The sequence below is a fragment of the Lynx rufus genome, unplaced genomic scaffold (genome assembly GCF_022079265.1).
Source record: "Lynx rufus isolate CCGP_SWC_20201006 ecotype Redwood Valley unplaced genomic scaffold, mLynRuf1.p SCAF_3, whole genome shotgun sequence".
Lineage (NCBI taxonomy): Eukaryota > Metazoa > Chordata > Mammalia > Carnivora > Felidae > Lynx > Lynx rufus.
The window spans coordinates 117169795-117190696 of record NW_025814845.1 but is presented as its reverse complement, the minus strand read 5'-3'; the positions used below and the strand labels follow the sequence as shown (position 1 = coordinate 117190696).

General features: G+C 41.6%; 1 protein-coding gene across 1 annotated transcript in view; it reads left to right on the top strand.

Moving 5' to 3' along the window:
• The first annotated feature begins 1568 nt into the window (after positions 1-1568).
• Positions 1569-20902, top strand: part of TBC1D9 (TBC1 domain family member 9) — a 118576-nt gene continuing 99242 nt past the window's right edge. The window contains exon 1 of the mRNA XM_047090910.1: positions 1569-1838. Coding sequence (XP_046946866.1) covers positions 1709-1838 — 130 coding nt within the window. The 5' untranslated portion in view covers positions 1569-1708. The remainder of the gene's footprint in view (positions 1839-20902) is intronic.

The following is a 20902-nucleotide window of genomic DNA, read 5'->3' as shown; positions in this document are numbered from 1 at the left end:
CCTGTGTTAAAATGGCTGGGATACATTCACTTTGCCATTTGAAGGAATTCAGCAGTACAGACGAGAGCTACATAAGGAAAAAGCTCAAGTCCACACAAGAAAGTCTTATCTGAATGCTTTGCTCACTTGGAAAAGAAGAAGTCTAGGACTGTCCAACTTCCACAACAAAGCAGAGCTTTGGTAAATTCCCATCATCTAGGAAGTAGAGCCTCTTTTTGCTAAACTAGCTATCTGCAGATCTCCTAGGTGTAAAAAAGAGTGAAAAAAGGTCACCAGATATATAGGTAGATGGGCTGTGATCACAGGTCTTGAAGTATTGGGGGAATGCAAAAACCATCTAGCGATAAAGCTTGTCTTTGTTGGGGGTGGGGGGGGGCGTCTGGGTGGCTCAGTCGGTTAAGCTGGTCTTTGTTGTGTCTCTGAATTCAATGATTAAAAAAAATTTTTTTTATTCCATCTATTAAATGTGAATATATCCGTGAATTCTGGCATTCCTGGTCCTCGGAGCTCCAAATGCCTGAAATAGGAACGGCTGTAGTGTGAATTAGTTGGCCTAAGCTCTTGGGCTGCTTCCAACTTCGCTACTGCTCATGCCCCACAGGTCAAGGAAAGAAGTGATGTAATGCACTTAGCTGGGCCACTTTAATTACAATGCAATGGGGAGGAGGAGGGGTTACAGGCGGTGACAAGTTTAGCGCATGACTTGCCCTGGGATGCAGGAAACAAAAACACGGACAACCATTGGCTGCGTCCACTTCCGACCCGGTATCTAGCTCCAAGTCTGGAACCTTGAAACACTTATTTCCTGGGAAGAGGGGTGGCGCTAGCCCACAGAGCGTCAACCATAAACATACAGCACACACACACACACACACACACACACACACACACGGAGGCTGGCAGCGTCCTCCCCGCTGAGATGGGCGTGGGGCCGAGCGCTTGGCCCACGGTCCCCAGAAGGTTCCCCCAAAGCCCGCCACAGCAGCCGGGCTCAGCGCTCGGAGCCCGCGGAGGACCCGCGTCCGCGGAAACTGGTGTCACTCGGGCCCGCTCTAAGTGAGCCGCGCTGGCGTCATTCATTCGCAGTGTCCGGAGCGTCCTTCCAGCTGCAAGCGGGGCTTCGCCGCAGGTGCGAGTGGCCCCGACGCGGAGCGTTACCGCGCGGTGACCTCGAGGGCGCGGAGCGGCTAGAGACTGAGGAGATCTGGAGCTCGGCTAGGTGCTGCTGTAGCAGCCGCGCCCCAGCCCAGCTTGGCGCTCGCCGCGGGGCCGTGTCGGCTGCAGGCTCCCGCAGCCCTGCTCGCCGCCGCCGAGCCGGATCCCGGGACTGAGCGCCACCACTTCCTCCTCCTCCCGCTCCTCTTCCTCCTCCTCCTCCTCCTCCCGCTCCTCGCGCTGCCGTGGGCCGGAGCCGGGCTGCGGGGCGGCGGGCCTGGGCGTCTGCGGCCGCGGGCTCGCGGGGGGCGGCGCCGCCGCGGGGAGGATGCTGCTCGCCGCACCCGCGTCCTCGCCGTCCTCCCCGGCCGCCCGCGGGGGCTTTGTTGTGGCCCGGCCTCCGCGGACCTCCGCCTGGTGAAGTCGCTCTTCGCCGCCGCACCTAGCGGGCGGGAGGGCGCGCGTGTGCCCGGGAGTGCGCGCCTGTGCGCGCCGGTGTGTGCAGGACCTGACCCGCGGGCCCATTGTGCGTCCGCCCGCGGCGCCCGGGAACATGTGGGTGAACCCCGAAGAGGTGCTGCTGGCCAACGCGCTGTGGATCACGGAGAGGGCCAACCCCTACTTCATCCTGCAGCGGAGGAAGGGGCACGCGGGCGATGGAGGCGGCGGCGGCGGACTAGCGGGTAAGGACCGGCGGCCAGTCCCTGCGGGAGGGGCCGGGAGCGCTGCGGCGCCGCCCGAGGCCCTAGGCTGCGGGCGCCCGGGACGCCGCCCGGTCCCCCGGGGCCGGGCGACCCGCCCCACTTTGGTGAGCGGAAGACCTCAGGAGTCCTGATTTTTCAGTCTGTGAAAGAGATGATTCTTCTCTGACCCTGTCAGGCTATGGGGCCCTTCGAGTACCGGGTGCCCCCTAGGTGGGTGATGTTGATGAGATTGGAGGTGGGGGAGGGTGGGGGGAGCAGCCCTTACGAATTAAATGCAGCACTTCTTCCTACCTCCCCACCCTCCTTAAAAATTATCGTTTTATATATGGGCAAGAGAGGCAAAAGATGGTTCATTTTGACTTCATTCTCTTTACTGATCATGGCAGGATCAGGTATAAAATGCTCTTTTGTTTTCAGGGAAGCAATCAGTAAGAGACTGGTGTGGTCATTTCCTAGATTAGTTATGACTGAAGAGAATGAATAAGGAAAAAGGATATTGTTGTTGTTGTTGCACCTAATAAGACCTAAGAAAGCAAGTTACCTGATTGTGAAACGAATTAGCGCTATAACTGCATTTTAACTAGTTTAACTCAGTCACTTACCCGAACCCCCTCACAAGGTGTTATTAATGCCTTATCATTTCGGGATTATAAAATCAGACCAATATCCCAAGTAGTGCCCTATTAGAAAGGTCTTCGTTATTGACTCACGAGTTTGCTTGCTGGGAGATGACCATTAATCTTGAACTCATACCATACTGGAGAAATTGGACCTTCCCCTCCCTATGGTGATTAGAGCGAAGAGAACTGGGATACTTTTTACAGTGAAGAAGTTAGTTGGAGAAATAGAAGGGAGAGGTTTAACCAGGAAAGAGATTGCAGAAAAGAGATGAACCTTGACCTCTTCAGAGTCCAAAATCTATCACCCTCTGGGAGTTTGCATGCTAGCTAAATTGTGGCTTTCAAAATGCCGTGCTATGAACTAAAAATTCTCGATGTGGTACGTATTTAGTTGAGATTGTAGTTTACAGGCTGGTTTTCTCAAGATTAAAATTCAAGTGGCACATTTTATGGCATATATTGGTTTGAAGGATCTTGCTAGTATATGGTATGGCCTATGGCTAACCTGATTTTTCTATACATTTTCTGCCATGAAAGAGAAGGCAATATGCAGAGCTCCAGACCCTGTTCTGGAAATTCTGATTAGTGGCCTAGAATCAGAATTTTCCAGTTCATTTTGTAGAAGTTGTCTAACTATATACGCTAATATGTAGCTTGCATATCTAAAACTGGGATCAGCTCAGATTGTCCTTTTTTAAACCTAAAACAACAATATAAAGTAGATAGTTTATTATATTAACAAAGAACATTTCCTACCTGAGGCTAACTGTCCTACGCCGTGTAACTACTGTGTAGTATTTATTTTCTAGAGTCATTTGCAATAGATTATGAAAGATTCGGAGACGCAGAACCTTCTTTTCCTAGTTAATATTTTTATTATGTTCCTACTGACTCTTAGAGCTATAAGTAACCATAGCCTGCTTGGAATCTCATTATTGATAACTCACTTCAGAAAGAAAGTTACATCTTTTTAATTGGAAAATTGTCATTATTGCACTTACTTCAAGAATAATTGAGATTATCATCATGAGTAAAAATATTACTGCCAACTAAGGCTCTTTTCAACTAACATAGGAAAAATGTCTGCTCTGATAGATTGGTGCCACGTTAAAGGTAGCAGGGACATTTTAGAAATCCTTGTACTATGTGTAGTATATTTGGATCCTAATGTGAGTTCCTTCATGCATTCATTAACGTACTAAATCATTTAACAAATATTTGTTGGTAGTGCCTGAAGTGCCAGTGTCAAGAAGCTCACAGCCTTGTGGAGTAGACAAGTGTTTATAAAATAATCATAAAAATTCATATAAAATTGCCAATCCACAGGGTCCCAGCAGAAAGCAGAATCAAACCTAGTTCAGATGAAGAGTTTCTTGAAAAGACAACTTAGAAAGGTGGGGGCAGGGTCACCAGAACCAGTGAAAGACACAGTGGTGGGGGGGTGTTACCATCCTAGGCGGCAGGAATGAGGTTCCTGGAAGCCTTATGAGCTGGAGCCAGGCAGGAGGAGCTTTGGGCCTCTGGAGACACAGCCTCCCCAGAAACACAGAGCACAGCAAAAAGGAAGTGGAAAGGACATGCCTGATTTCTCTCCTCTTACCCTGCCAGCTCCTGCCATTGCCTTTCATCAGTAGAACCCAAGAGAAGCCAGGTGGATAGGATGTCCTGGTGATCTAGTCCCAAGGGATCAGCCTCCCAGGGATGGATCTGGGAGGTGGGGGCAGACTGAGAATGACCAGTACTAACATCGAAAGGAGAGGAGCATGATGTTGGTCACTCCACTCAGAAAAAGAGGATGGGAATGGGAGCAAGGCAAGTTTCCCTGAAGAAGTGACACTTGAGCTGAGAACTGAAGAAAGAAAAAAATTAGCCTGTGAGGAGCGAGGGAAGACCAAGTGTTGGGCATCAATTATCGGAAATTTTCTGGAGGATCTCAGGACCATTATATAGTGTGCATTATCTGGGCCAGTGCACCATTGTCCAGTCCTTAAATGGATGATGGTCATAGGATGATGAGGGGGAAACTTGCTCAGGAGGAGATGGCCAGGAGTGCTCAGTGGTCCACAGTCCTTGGTAAGATAGTAGTGCAAAAGCTATAAAAAATAATGGGTCATAGTGAAGACACTTGCTTTTTTTTTTTTTTTAAGTTTACTTATTTATTTTGAGAGAGAGAGGGAGAGAGAACCAGTGGGGGAGGGGCAGAGAGAGGGAAAGAAGAATCCCAAGCAGGCTCCATGCTGTCAGCTGCTGGGCTTGATCTCATGACGGTGAGATCATGACCTGAGCTGAAATCAAGAGTCAGACACTTAACTGAGTCATCCAGCGCTCTGCTTTTTTTTTTTTTTTTTTAATTAAGCTATTTTCTTCCCAAATTCCAGGCAATATACATAGGTTCTCAGGCAAAGAAGGTTTTTTTTTTTTTAATTTTTTTTTTAACGTTTATTCATTTTTGAGACAGGGAGAGACAGCATGAATGGGGGAGGGTCAGAGAGAGAGGGAGACACAGAATCTGAAACAGGCTCCAGGCTTTGAGCTGTCCGCACAGAGCCTGACGCGGGGCTCGAACTCACGGACCATGAGATCATGACCTGAGCCGAAGTTGGATGCTTAACCGACTGAGCCACCCAGGCACCCCCAAAGAAGTTTTTTTATTGTAGATGCATTCGATGTATTTATTTAACCTCCTCTGAGATTTCATACGTATACAGAAAAGTACACAAAATAAAAGATGCGGAGTGCAATAATTTATCACAAAGTGACACCTTGCAACTAATTCCAGGATAATAAATAGAACATTGAGCCAGAAGCTCCTCCTTGTAACCCTCTCCCATTCACTACTCACCCTCTCCTAAAGAGAAAAAAAACAAAAAACAAAAACCCACTATACTTGTGTTTTGTGGTAAACACTTTAGTGCTTTTCTTTAGAGTTTTTGGTTGTTGTTTTTTTGGGTAAAGAACATATCTCTTTAAATACATATTTTGGTTTTGCCTGTTTTTTTGAGCAAGGGATGAATATAATCAGAGTGTGTATTCATGTGTCTGGATTCTTTGTTCAGCATTGTGTTTGTGATATTTACAAATGTTGTTGCTTGTGGCTGTAGTTTATCTTTCTGTGCTATACAGAAAACTATTATATGAGTATACCGCAATCATTTGTTCATATTTATCCACTGTGTTGTTGGTGGACCTTGGAATGATCTGTTTTGGGGCATTGAAGGTAAGGTAGCTCTGATCTTTCTTGTGGGTGTTTCTGATGCCTGTGGGCATACATTTCTTTTTGGTCTGTCCACAGGAGAGTAATTGCTAGCTTATAGGTTATGTGTATCTTTAACTTTAGCGGATAATACCAAACTGTTTTCCAAAGTAGTTGTACCAATATACTCCCACCAGCAGCATATGAGAATTTCCCTGGCTCCGTATCCTTGCCAACATTGCGAGTCTTTGTAATTTTACCTTTCTGGTGGTTTTGTAGTGATACCACTTACTTTTTCGTGACTAATGAGGTTGAGCACCTTTTTGCATTAATTGGCCATTTGAAATAGTCTGTGACATGCCTGTTCAAGTCTTTTGCCCAATTTTCAATTGGATTGTTTGTCTTTTTCCTACTGATTGTAGGTATTTTTAAAAAATATATTCTGAAGATGAGTTCATAGTTGGTTATCCATGTGGCAGAATCTTCATTTGTTGCTTGCCTGTTTACTCTCTTAAGGATGATTGAAGGTTCTTAATTTTAATATCCAAATTCTTTATAGGTTCCATTTCCTTTATGGTTAGTGTTTTATTATGTCTTGTTCAATAAGTCTTTTTCCAGATTGAGGTTATAAATGTATTATCTTCTAGAAACTTTTCAGTTTTAACTCTTACACTTATTTATTTTTGAGAAAGACATTTATTTATTTTTGAGAGAGACCTGCGCGTGTGTGCACGTGTGTGCATGAGTGGGGGGAGAGCCAGAGAGAGAGGACACAGAATCTGAAGCAGGCTCCAGGCTCTGAGCTGTCAGTTGTCAGCACAGAGCTGGTCTTAGGGCTCTAACTTGTGAACCATGAGGTCATGACTTGAGCCAAAGTTGGACGCTTAACCGAGTGAGTCACCCAGGTGCCCCTAACCCCTACATTTATATTTACGATTCACTGGGAATTAATTTTTGCATATTGTGTGAGATAGTGGTCAAGGTTTATTTTTTTTAAATGTGTATGGACATCCAGTTGCCCCAGCATGATTTATTGGTAAGTCTATTCTGTTTCCACTGCTCTGTAAAGCTACTTTGGTCATGACTCAATGCTCACACATGTGACAATTGATTTGCTTGGGCACTCTAGTCTGTTCTTTTTGTCTACTAGAATATTCTTGCACCAGTACCACACTTTAGTTTTATAATAAGAGTTTATATTCATTTGATCAAGTACTCTTGTTCCTTTTATTTTTTAAGAGTTTCTTGGCTATCTTTGTCTTTTACATTTACACAACATCTTAGAATCAACTTATTAAAGTTCCACCAAAACAAAACAACAACAGCAACAAAGATTTAAACTGTTGGGATTTCAATTGTAGTTGCATTGTGTCTATCAATAAATTTGGGCAAAATTAATATCTTTATAATATCAAGTCTTCTGGTCCATGAACATGGTATGTTCTTCTATTTATTTAGGTCCTTTAAAATTTCTCTCGATGTTTCATAGTTTTCTGTGTAGAGGGATTACACATATTTTGTTAGATTTATTAGTAGATATTTCATATTTTTTCACCTATTATATATTGTATCTTTTTAAAATTTCATTTTCAAGGGAGCCTGGGTGACTCAGTCAGTTAAGTGTCCAACTTCGGCTCAGGTCAGGATCTCATGGTTTGTGAGCTCGAGCCCTGCGTCAGGCTCTGTGCTATCCACTTACGTAGAGCCTGGAGTCTGCTTAGAATTCTGTGCCTCCCTCTCTCTCTGCCCATCCCCCACTTGTGCTCTGTCTCTCTCTGTCTCTGTCTCTGTCTCTCTCTCTCTCTCTCTCTCAAAAATAAATAATAAGCATTAAAAACAAATTTTAAATTTCATTTTCTAATTCTTTTTTGTTGACCTCTAGAAATATAGTTGTTGTGGTTTTCTATTGACCTTGTATCCAGAACTTAGCTAACTTATGAAATGAATTATAGTAATGTATCTGTAGATTCTTTTGCATTTTCCACATACACAATCATATCCTCTAAGAATATTGAGTTTTATTTTTTTCTAATTTTTATGCTTTTACAATTTTTTTCTAAGCTTTTTTTGTACAGGCAAATTATATAGTGTTGAATAATGTGTTGATTGTACATGTCCCCTTCTTTTTCCAGGTCTCAAAAGAAAGACTCAACATATGGTGGTTTTGTAGATATTTTTTTTTCACTTTAAGGGAGTTCTTATTTCTCTTTTGCCAAAAATTTTTAACTAAATATGGATGATGAATTTTTTCAAATGCTTTCCTACATCTGTTGAGGCAACCATATGATTTTTCTCTTTTATTCTGTTAGTGTAGTGACTTACATTAATTGACTTCCAAGTGCTTAACCAAATTTGCATATATAAAAATAATCCAGCTTGGCTGTGATATATTATCTTTTTTATGTGTTTATTAGTGTCACTTGCTCACCTTTTATTTAGGAATTTTGCATCCTTATGAATTGGTAGTATTGGCCTGTAATTTTTCTTTTTCATAACATTCTTGTCAAATTTGGTATCACCATTATACTAGTTTTAAAAAATAAGTTGGAGAGAGCTCACTTTGTTCAATTTTCTACAGATGTTTGTGTGATAGCAGTATTATTTCATCCTGACATGTTTGGCAACATTCTCTGGTGAGGCAATCCAGCCTTGAACTTTTATTCATGGGTTTGTTGAATGGTATGACAACTATTCAAATAATTTAAAATTTTCTTTTATTGTCAGTTTTATAATCTATTTCTAGGACTTATCTTTTTCATCAGGATTTTCAAATATGTTGGCATAAATTTGTGAATAATATTCCCATAATTTTAGTGTCTGTAGGATATACAGTGGTATATATTTTAGATGTGCATTTTATAAATAACAGAGTTGATTTTTTTTCCCTAATCCTGCTTGAAAATTTTTGCCTCCTAATTGGATTATTTAGTCAATGTACATGTGACTTGGGTTTAACTCTACTATCTCATTAAGTGCTTTCTTTTTTTTTTTTTTTTTTTTTTTCTCTATTTTTTCTTCCTTGCCTTTCGGTAGGATATGGGATTTTTTTTTTTTTTAATGATTACATTTTTAAGCCTCTATTAGCTAGAAGAAGCTTTATATTCATTTCACTATTCTTATAGTGGTTACTCTGGAGATTTTAATGCATTCTTGATTTATCAAAGTATATTGTTCATTGGTACTTTCATTTTATTTTATTTTTTTAAATTGGTACTTTTAATCTTTTCCCAGATAACACAGTAACAAAAGGGTACTTTAACTCCATTTATCCCCTGACCCCCAACTTATATGCTATTGTTTTAATATATTTTAATTCCTTATATATTTTAACACTAGAACATATAATTACTACTATTTTTATTACTACTACTACTATTTTTATTATTATTTTTTAATGTTTATTTACTTTTGAGGGAGAGAGAAAGAGCATGAGCATGGGATGGGCAGAGAGTGAGGGAGACAGAGAACTGCAAGCAAGCTGTCAGTGCAGAGCCCTATGTGGGGCTCGAACTCATGAACCTGAGGTCATGACCTGAGCGGAAATCAAGAGTCTGATGCTTAACCCACTGAGCCACCCAGGTGCCCCAATTACTACTATTTTTAAAAGTCTCTATTCAGTTACATTTCCACATACGTTTACAGTTGTTTTGTACTTTCTTCTTCCATTTTTGTGTTCTTTTCTGGAATCATTTTTCTACTGTCTGAAAAAAGTCCTTTTCTGTTTCTCTTAGTGAGACCCTGCTCCTGAGAAATTTTCTGTTTTTTATGTCTGAAAATGTCTTCATCCTACTTTCATTCCTGAAGGATGTTTGTGTTTTGAATGGTTGGCAGTAATATTTTTGTAAGCAAGGTTAAGGTATTGTCTGATTTACCATTTACTATGTTAATTTGCTTCTGACTTTCTACATGTTTAAGATAGTGTTCAGATTTACCATTTTATTTACTTCTGGTTTACTATGTATTTATTTATTTATTTAGGAGTAAACTGTCACTCTGAATTGTTATTCCTTTGTAGGTAATAGTAACATGTCTTTTTCTCCAGCTGCCTTTAAGGTTTTCTCTTTGATTTTGGTTTTCTGAGGTTTTACTATGATCCAGCTATTTGTGAATTTTTAAAAATCCTGCTTGGTGTAAAGGACTTGTTTCAATGGTTTTGTAAACTTTGCATCCACTGTTGCTGTAAATATTGCTTTTCCCTCATTCACTTCGTCTTCTTTTCTGGCACACCCATTACATGTATATCAGATCTTCTCATTGTATCTTCTATGTCTGTTACCTTCTGATTTTTACTTGCTTCACTTTGGTTATTTTCTTTTGGTCTGTGTTTTTTTTTTTTTAATTTTTTTTTTTTCAACGTTTATTTATTTTTGGGACAGAGAGAGACACAGCATGAACGGGGGAGGGGCAGAGAGAGAGGGAGACACAGAATCGGAAACAGGCTCCAGGCTCTGAGCCATCAGCCCAGAGCCTGACGCGGGGCTCGAACTCACGGACCGCGAGATCGTGACCTGGCTGAAGTCGGACGCTTAACCGACTGCGCCACCCAGGCGCCCCTGGTCTGTGTTTTAATGTTCGATCTCTTTAACTACATTTAAAGCCTGTTAAGCCTGCCCATTCTGAATAACTTTTTCAATTCTAAAATTTCCATTTCACTAATTTTTATAAATTCCAGTTATATATCAAAACTCAACATTTTTAAAAATCTGTCTTAGGCATGGCTAGCATAGTTATTTTATAGTCTCTGTTCACTCCAATATCTTGAGCCCAAGTGGGTTTGTTCTGTTGTCTCTTGTTTCTCCCGGTTTTTGCTCATGCTGTTATGTCATCCTGTGTACCTGGCTACTTTTGATTATGTACTGGACATTGTACTTCTACTTTGCAGAAGTAATCTGAAGTAGAAGATGATATAGGAGAGAATTTTTTTTTTCCTGCCAATTGCAAATCCAACTCACATTAGTTTTAGGTATTGATATGCTTCAAAGCTGAGCTTTACCCTGAGTGGTTTTGCCTACTTAGATTCACACTTATGATTAGGTTGTAGGTCTTGAAGGTCCCAAAGCAAAGAGACTGGAGCATCATTGCTTCCCTACCTGTTTGACACTGATTCCTGTCCTTGTCTTCATATTCTCTGATTCTGTTAAAAGCACATCCTGACTTTCAGCCACTCCGTAGCCCTTTCTCGAAGAGGCAAATGCCTCCCAAAATAAGAGCTGCCAAAATAGAGCTCTTCTCTCTGAGCTGTTCTCTTTTCTAAGTGAAGTCATTTCTATTTTTTTAATTCTTTGATATTTTAAAGTGTATTTTATCCCTTTTGTATAGGCCTCAGTAGCAAATTACCTTACATACCATTTAAGATGGCTGCTATTATTATCCCCATTTTATAGAAAAAAGAAAGTAAGATGTTAGAGAGATTGCATGACTTGCCATGGGTCTCACAGCTAATAAATTAAGGGCCTATTAGATTTTGTATTTATTTATTTTTCTTTACAAGACTATAGTAGTGTGGACTATCCTTATTTTCCTTACTATCCTCCTTGAGAATCTATTAAAAGCTATTGACTCTATCTCCAGAAAAATGAAAACACCCCCAAAATTTTCAGGAATTCCGGGATCCCTGGCAAATTAAGACCATACATGCTTCCGGTTGGAGGATGTCACCAAGAGATCAACGCAATTTCTCATCATACGCAATCAGAAGTGTAATATCCACCATAAGCTATTCTGTCAGAAATGTGTTTGAGTACCAGCTGTTTGGAGGGCTGAACTTTATAAAGATACACAAGAAGGAAAAGGCAGGATTCTCTTGCTGAGCCCTTCATTACTAACCTAGTGATCAAACCTGTATGAATAAATTTGGGAGAGCTAAGAACAGAGGCATGGAGATGATATTAGTGCAGACCAGGGCTCTCAGATTGTTTCCATTGGCGATTCAGCACTAGACTGTCCAGGAATTGGACTTTTTGCATCACATGAAGACCTTTACAACTAGGGAAATGCTCCATTTGCTAACCGATAAAGGAAACCAGATTGTCACCCAAAAATATGCCTCTTTGACTTAGAAATTATTTTGAGCTGGAAGCAATTAAGAAGCAGTAAACATGGAAAAAGCTCTCCCTTTTCTGCCTAAAGGCGGGAAATAAATTCTCCTTTACCTACTCTTATCAGCCCAGAGAGGCACCAGAGGAATCTGTCAACAAACCTTGTTAAACTAACCCTTATCTTTCTATCTAGTTAAGGAAAATGAGGACGATCTAGCTCTAATTGCATTACTCCTAGCCAAAACCCCTTTTTCTTGTCAATGTTTCACAAAGTATTGTTTCTTTGACTAAAGGGTATCAAAGCTTCCTGCTCTGGCCACTTCTTTATTTCTTTATTTTCTTAGGGTTTTTTTGTTTTGTTTTTGTTTTTTAAGTTTATTTATTTTTGAGGGAGAGAGGGAGAGGGCACAAGCCTGTGATCAGGGGAGGGGCAGAGAGAGAATCCCAAGCAGGCTGCTCTGCACCATCATTGCGGAGCCCCATGCAGCGCTTGAACCCAAAAACCAATAGATCATGACCTGAGCTAAAACCAAGAGTCAGAGGCTTAACCGACTGAGCCACCCAGGCACCCCTTTTTATTCTCTTATGAAGGCCTCCTTGTACATGCACAAATTCAGTAAAATTGGTGTTTTTCTCCTGTTATCGTCATCAGTTTGGTTTTCAGATCCAGCCAGTGATCCTAAGAGAGTCAAGGAAAATTTTTCCTCCCCTACATGAACAAAGAACTCCCAGTGGTGAGAGAAATAATGCTCTTTAAGCCCTCACCTAACAGGTGCCTGCTTTTAGGGTAAATGCTTTCACCTTGCTAATTTGTAAGTACTGTGTCGACAAAGTTACTGGTTCCAAGCAGCAGTAGACGTTTTTCTTTGTGGATTAATTATACATAAGCAAGTAAAACTTGTTTTAGTTCCTAACGAAGTTTAATGTCGTAACTGGTGATTCTGTGTTGGGATGGGCAGTCCTCTATAGTGATGTATGGGGTTGGCTCATAATACATAACAAGTGCTACTAGCAAGGAGCTTGATTAGACAAAAGCAGATATTTCTTGCTTGTTCCATGAATTCTTCCCCATCTACTTGTTATTACGAACTTTAAGAGCATTTCATCACAGAATGATTTAATCACCCATTCCAGTTTGTCCTGAGACTTTACCCTATTCTGCAAAGAAGTTGAAGAGTGAATGCATGTAATTTACGTAGGATTTGAGGTGGCTTTTGAGGTGGTCTTCTGGGTTTTTGTAAACTGGTCTGAAAGGGTACTGGGGGTGGCACCTGGCTGGCTCAGTGAGAAGAACGGGTGATTCCTGATCTCTGGGTCATGAGTGTGAGGCGCACATTAGGGGCAGAGATTACTTATATAGATAGATAAATGAATAAACTTTAAAAAAAAAAAAGGTAGAGAGGGGAATATTTATTCCAAGATTCCTTTCATAAATTTACAGGGTTGTGACTGACCTCCTGTTCTAGGGACACTGAATATACTTTCCGCTTTGCTGTCTTGTACAGGATTCCCACTTTATGAAGAGATCAGGTTCTTTTTTTTTTTAATGTAATTTTTTGTGGTTGTTGTTGATTTTAATTTAAATCCAAGTTAGTTAACATACAGTGTAATAATGATTTCAGAAATAGAATTTAGTGATTCATCACATATAACACCCAGTGCTCATCCCAACAAGTGCCCTCCTTAATGCCCATTGCCCATTTAGCTCTTACCCCCACCCAGCACCCCACCAGCAACCCTCAGTTTGTTCTATGTCAGAGTCTCTTATGGTTTGTCTCCCTCTCCATTTTTGTCTTATTTTTCCTTCCCTTCCCCTGTGTTCATATGTTTTGTTTCTTAACTTCCACATTTGAGTGAAATCATATGATATTTGTCTTTCTCTGACTCATTTCGCTTAGCATAATACCCTCTAGGTCCATCTCTGTTGTTGCAAATGGCAAGATTTCATTCTTTTTGATCATGGAGTAGTATTCCATGATATATACACCATATCTTCTTTATCCATTCATCAGTTGATGGACATTTGGGCTCTTTCCATACTTTGACTATTGTCGATAGCACTACTATAAACTTTGGGGTGCAAGTACCCCTTCAAATCTGTATTTTTGTATCCTTTGGGTAAATACCTAGTAGTGCAATTGCTGGGTCATAGGGTGGTTCTGTTTTTAAGTTTTGAGGCGCCTCCGTACTGTTTTCCAGAGTGGCTGCACTAGTTTGCCTTGACATCAGCAGTGCAAAAGCGTTCCTCTTTGAAGAGATGCGGTTCTACATTGTGGGATGGTTCCTATGCTGGCCCACAAAAGCCTGTTTTGTCCTTTGGAACTAGGCAGCTTACACCAACGGCTGTGGTAGGTAGCACCTTGAGTTCTGGGTCTTGGAGACTAAAGGCCAGGCAGGCTTCAAGGCGCAGTGGAGCGTAAGGAATGCCACAGGCAAGTTAGAAAACCACCAGGATTGCTCTTTGCACAACTTCTTTGTGTTCACTACCTGCCTGACTGGGCGTTGGTCTTTTCCAGTCCTTCCCTGGGGAAGTAGACCACAGGGTTCAAATCCCAGCCCCATCTATTATCAAGAGATATGATTTGGGAAGTTTCTCTTCCTTTCTGAGCTTGATTTCCTTATATAAGATGGTTTAATAATCCTTTAGCGTCTGTTAAGAAGATTCTATGAGTTAAGTTATGTAAAGTACAGGAAGCATAAAGAGCCATTCATAGATGATGGCCCATCATTGTTCTACCCCTGCGATGATCTCCAGTAGGTGTTAGAAGGCGGCTGACTGGGAACTAATTCACACCAGTGTGTGAGCTGCTGAAGAGTCTGCAGTTTACAGAGACATTACATTTTTCAAAGGGTGCTGTTAAAGCAAATGGATAACTGTCTGATATTTAGGCCACTTAAAAAGGTTAAGGCATAGTCAGGGTTTTTGGAAGATGGTAATTTTTTTTTGAAAAGGTAATTTGTGATCGGCAACTTTAAATTGTTTCTACATGCCGGCCTTTTTTCCTCCCTCTCTCTCCCCCTTCCCTTCATGGACAGGCACATTTTAAGAGCTCTGCCAGGAAGCCTAGTACTGTCTCCCACCCTTCTCCCTCTCTCTGTCCTTCTTCCCTCCTCTCTCCTTGCACAAATGATTCTCTCTGACAGTCTAGGGACAAGACTGGGGTGGGAGGCAGAGAGGAGCCATCTTTTCTCTTTATATGTATATATAGTTGATTAGTTAACCAGGAATTTGTAATTTAGAAACGTGGGTTCTAATGGTTAAACCAGAGAGAATGGTGAAGAAGTCCTTAACCTACTTTCCTCATTGTTTTCCCTTCCTGTCAGATGTATATGCATTCTAGAGAGCTCAGAGGATAGGCCAGTCATTTTTAAAGGTGTTCTGAAATTGCCACTGGCTTCTAGCTTGCTTCAAATCTCCTTTCACACTTCTGCTGTTAGGTTATTTACCTGTCCTTTCAATAGAGCTAGATTTCCTAGTGTGAGATCCATTCAAGGAATCCATTAAGGTTCTTCTGACTCTCCTCTGGAGATCTGCATTAGAAACTGTCATTTAGATGAATCAACTGTTTCACTCTGTGTGGGTCCTAGAAGCACAAAGGTAGGTGGGTGACTGTCTAGTCCAAGAGTTGAGGCCTGTGAAATGCACTCTCCCTCTCAGCTGCATTGTTCACAGCCTCGCTGGGCAAGTATAAGTACTTGCTGGAGGGAAGGTCAATTCCAACTTTAAGGACCAGATCTCTGTTTACACTCTGAACAACAAAAAGTGAACTCTGTTGATCTCATTTAGTTTTCTTCTAGATTACCTGCGTGTAATACTTCTTAATAAGGAAAACTATTTACATCGCAATAGTACCAATGACTTTTTTAAAGCTTTGTGTTAACCTAGGAAACAAGGTAGTCTTTAATAAAAATAAGCAGGATTTAACAGACTTATATTTGGACTCTTTAATTAAAGCATAAAAAGAAGAAATCATGAATTCATTTACTGTCTTTCATTCCACTGGCATTTTATAACATTTACTTATCTATTCCTATAGTAAATAATATAAAATACACTATTTCTTTTTTTTTTTTTAATTTTTTTTTCAACGTTTATTTATTTTTGGGACAGAGAGAGACAGAGTATGAACGGGGGAGGGGCAGAGAGAGAGGGAGACACAGGATCGGAAACAGGCTCCAGGCTCCGAGCCATCAGCCCAGAGCCTGACGCGGGCCTTGAACTCACGGACCGCGAGATCGTGACCTGGCTGAAGTCGGACGCTTAACCGACTGCGCCACCCAGGCGCCCCTAAAATACACTATTTCTAAAAACATCTTCATAAGATTTCAGAGCTTCGTGGTCTAAAGCTAAATTTCAAAGCATTGTTATTGTGGTCATGCTTTTTAATTAACACTTGATTCATATATATTTTTTATTAATTTTACAAATGTCATAAAATTTAAAGGCAGAGAAGCTAATATTCGCTGAAATCCTTCTGTGGTTTAGGCATTCTGCTGAGAACTTCACTGTATGTCACAAATTTGATTTTCGTAGCAACCCCGTAGGTTAGATATTCCCTCTATGATAGATGAGGAAACTGAATGCTTTGAGAAGTTAAGTATCTTACTTGAGGAACCCTGCTACTAACAGAGCTTGGATTTGTACTTGAGTTTGGTTGAATTTGGAAAGGGAGAAGGGAGATAATAAAAAAGGAGAGAGGAGGCTGAAAATGGAATGCATCCTTTGGAAAGCTAAAGGAGCCAGCCCCGGTCTTAGATATACAGTGTTGAGTGTGGAAATGAAGGGAACAGGTGGAGCAAGGCTGCACTCCTGGGTTGTGACATCACTGCCTAGCAGCTCTCAAGGGTTATGCTTAAGTGACTGTGTATACCTGGGTGGGAAGCCAAACATCAGCTCTGGATTTTCCTTTGGAAAAAGGTTTCCAAACTTTTCTCATTTCCATTTTTCTTGTCAGCTGTCTTTGGGACAACAATATGGAGCCGTCCGTTCCAGGTTGTACAGTCAAGAAACATTGAACCTTTGGGTGGAGGACCAGACAAGGGCAGAGCCTGTTTATATGAATGAATATTCCGCAAAGACCAGTATCCATGTTGACTGTGAATGAGGTCAATCTCAAAACAAATTATGGCCACCAAGGAGGAAAAATGTGAACTTGACATACAGCATTGGCTTTTTGTTAATGTAATTTGTGTCAAATGTCATAAAGAGTTTCTTTATTTAGTATCTACTTTTCTCTTTGTGGATATCAAAATATTACGGAGTTTTTTTATAGGATAATACTCCTCAGCCTTTTTCTTGTCTTTTAGAGACACTTAAGCTGGTGGGGATTTCAGGAGGTCCTTGAATGGCCGGAAATCATATACTAAACTTATGGAATTCATTAGGAATGTGTATTTTTCTAGGGCTGAGGCTCCACCAGTTCCATTAGCTACTCAAAATGATTGTGAATCAAATAAATGAAGAGCTAATACCCTAGAGTCTTGCCTTTCTCAACGGTGAATTTTGCACCAAAGCAATTTTCAGAAACATATTGTTGTTGCTTATACCAGCAATACTATAAAGTGTAAGAAGCCTTATGCCATTTCCAGGTAATTCTGTTGCTACATATTGTTTAAGCAATAGTAATACATCACTGTCTTTGAATACAGTGTTTAAAATGCTGGTGTTCCTTTTACTCTGATCCCGATACCCCGGTGTGGGACCCTTCAACTATAGCTCTCAGTGTCTCCTGGTGGGGAAGACCCGAGGGGTGGGTGTGTGGCGTGGGGGAGGGGGCAGAGAGGGAGGGTGCTGGCCGTTCCTTCCCTGTAGATGCTCCTGTCAGGCAGCCCTGTCTGGGATGCTCCGTAATGTGGGGCACACAGGTCTCACAGATAACTCCCCTGTTTTTCCCTTATGAATTCTCCTTCTCTACAGGTGAGTGGAGAGAGGAATGGAGTCTAAATACAGAACAGTGAGTTGACATTTCCCTTTCGCTCTCTAAAACTCAGCTATCAGCCTGTCGTTGTGCAGATCTGAGCAGATGGCATGGCTAATCATTACAGACCTTGCACTCCAGTTCACTTAACTGCCAGAAGGCTGATCCTCAGAATAAGAACTGCAAACCCCTCTTTCTTCCTATTTCCTGCAAGATAGGAAGCTGTTTTGCAGCTGGACCACCTCTTGTCTCTCAGTCACGTCCTGAGATTATTGCCTGACTGTAACCTGTGATCTTTAGGAAGAGGGTGCCATCCGCCCTCTGACTTTAACCATTTATCTGCTCTCTTCTGTTTATCTGAGCCCCCTGTCACCTTCCTCCTCACTCTATCGGGGATAAAAGCCTCTTTCCCCTCTTCTGGCAACCCCATCTTCGTGGCACATTCCATGGAGCTTCATAAAGGCCTCATGTCATTTTGTTTTTGAAAAGATTCACACATTATAAAATGCAAGTTTCTTTTTGAAGCCCTGCTAATTTTGTCTATATGATGCTAACCTCAGGATGTGTTTGACCAAACAAACACCCTATGATTTTTCCACAACTAAAATAACTTAGGCTGTACCCTTGATAGGAGTATCTGTAATGTGCTGTGTTCTGTCTCCCCTTTCTTAGCGCCAGTAGAAACTTTGGGTAGTAGAGGGCACCTCTTTACTCTTTTCGTGTTTTGTGGACATTTCAGTTTGTCACTGGGACTGTATACAATTGGATGTTACAGCTTTGCTGAACTTTAGCATGTGTGTTTTTAGAAGCCTCTTGCAGGTTTCAATTTCTGATGTGTTTATAACCCACATTTTCAAAGTTTAGAGGAAGAGCACAGGATTGTTAAAGTCTTTAGACGAATACTTTCTTTTCCTTGTTCTTATTCACTAACTAGATCCTTGTCTTAAAGGATCCCTAGGGGCGCCTGGGTGGCTCAGTCGGTTAAGCGGCCGACTTCGGCTCAGGTCATGATCTCGCGGTCCGTGACTTCAAGCCCCGCGTCGGGCTCTGTGCTGACAGCTCAGAGCCTGGAGCCCGTTTCAGATTTTGTGTCTCCCTCTCTCTGACCCTCCCCCGTTCATGCTCTGTCTCTCTCTGTCTCAAAAATAAATAAACGTTAAAAAAAATTTTTTTTAAAAAAAAGGATCCCTAATGAGGAATGGGAGAAGAATGGGAGAGAGTATTTTCAAAAAGCTTAGGAAATGAGGATAATCATCTCTGAAAGGGCCTTGGAAATGTCTTTCAAATAGAATGTAAATGTCACAGAGAATATCTCTCCCGATTGAGATTGTTTATGGCACAAAGAAAGAATTTGATAAAAAGAAATTCTGTATCTATCATTTGTTGTGAATTATATCTGTAGCATAAGAGTTTCAACATTTTTGGTGGTTGCTATCTGAAAGGGATTTCTGGAATGGAAGGAGACCCAGCAGTGCTGTCTCTTAAATGTGTGGCCATGATTCTTAACTTCTTTGGGACTGTTTTCCATCTGAAAATGGGGATGATCCCCCCCTAACCACCTCACATGTTCATTGTGAGGGCCAAATGAGAAACTGAAAGTGCCTTGGAAGCCAAAAGCACTGGTCAATTTTAATAGGTTATCGGGATTTTGTATTTCCAAGGAAGTCCTCTCTTACCGAAGTATCCTTCATCATCTCAGCCAAATCAGGGAAACTGCAGCGGTGGTATCGCGTATCTCCTGGCAAGCCATCAGCTAGCATAGCGACAGCATGCTGACCAATTAAAAACAGCGCACAAATAAGACAGGCTTGCCCACAAGAGCACACGTTCATTTGAAAGAAGGAAGGAAAGGGAGGGAGGAAAGAAGAGAAGAGAAAGGAAAAAGAAAAGAAAAGAAAATGTCTGCTTTCAGTAACTGGGATGGCAAATTGTCAGTCCCTTTACTTTTTCAATTTTTTTTTTTAACGTTCATTTATTTTTGAGAGAGACAGAGGGTGGCGGGGGGAGGGGCAGAGAGAGAGGGAGACACAGGATCCAAAACTGGCTCCAGGCTCTGAGCTGTCAGCACAGAGCCTGATGTGGGGCTTGAACCCAGGAACTGTGAGATTATGACCTGAGCTGAAGTCTGGCACTTAACAGACTGAGCCACCCAGGCGTCCCAGGCCATTTACTTTTTTTTTTTTTTTTTTTAATTTTTTTTTTTTTTTCAACGTTTATTTATTTTTGGGACAGAGAGAGACAGAGCATGAACGGGGGAGGGGCAGAGAGAGAGGGAGACACAGAATCGGACACAGGCTCCAGGCTCTGAGCGGTCAGCCCAGAGCCCGACGCGGGGCTCGAACTCACGGACCGCGAGATCGTGACCTGGCTGAAGTCGGACGCTTAACCGACTGCGCCACCCAGGCGCCCCTGCAGGCCATTTACTTTTTAAATCTAAGTGAAACTGGCCGACTATTCCTTATTTCCTTGAGAGTAGATAGTACATTATTTTCACATCACACACTCCGTGATGCATTTCCATGTACCTGGTTATGATTTCATTCTGGGACAGTCAAAGTGGGAAATGGAGAGGAAGCCTGCCTATGCGTTCTTAGGTGGTCCTTTGTTCAGGTTGCCTAGGTACAATCAGGGAGAGTCTGGGTTTATGGAAATGAATGTGTAAATGCACGTAGGAAGAATTTAATATTATTTAGTTTAAAGTTGTTGAGTTGTTTGCTGAAATTTGACAGCGAAAATGAAGATCCAGGCATTAAGAGATATCAAACTTCGAATCTCTGCAAAACCCCAGAAGGATCTAGGAAACATCTCTCAGAAAGAGAAATTTCTCTGGGAAGACTTTTTGTTTTCCCAGGCAAGTCTGATCTTGACACCAGCTAAATAAAGGAGGGATTAGTACCTGGATGTTTAATAACTCCTGGCATTTTAATTATTTTTTAAAGTTTATTCATTTATTTTGAGAGAGAGAATGAGCATGCCCCTAGGAGTAGGAGGAGGGCCAGAGAGAGAGAGAGAGAGAGAGAGAGAGAGAGAGAATCCCAAGCAGGCTCCACACTGTCAACACAGAGTTCGACCTGGGGCTTGATCTCATGTACTGTGAGATCAGGACCTGAGCTGAAATCAAGAGTCAGAGGCTTAACCAACTGAGCCACCCAGGCACCCCTAACTCCTGGCATTTTAAACTCCAATAATGATTCTTGAAGGGGAGTGAGAAAGGAGGGAAAGGATACTGCCTATACAGTAAAGGTCAGTTTTTAAAATGTTAAACACTTCAGAA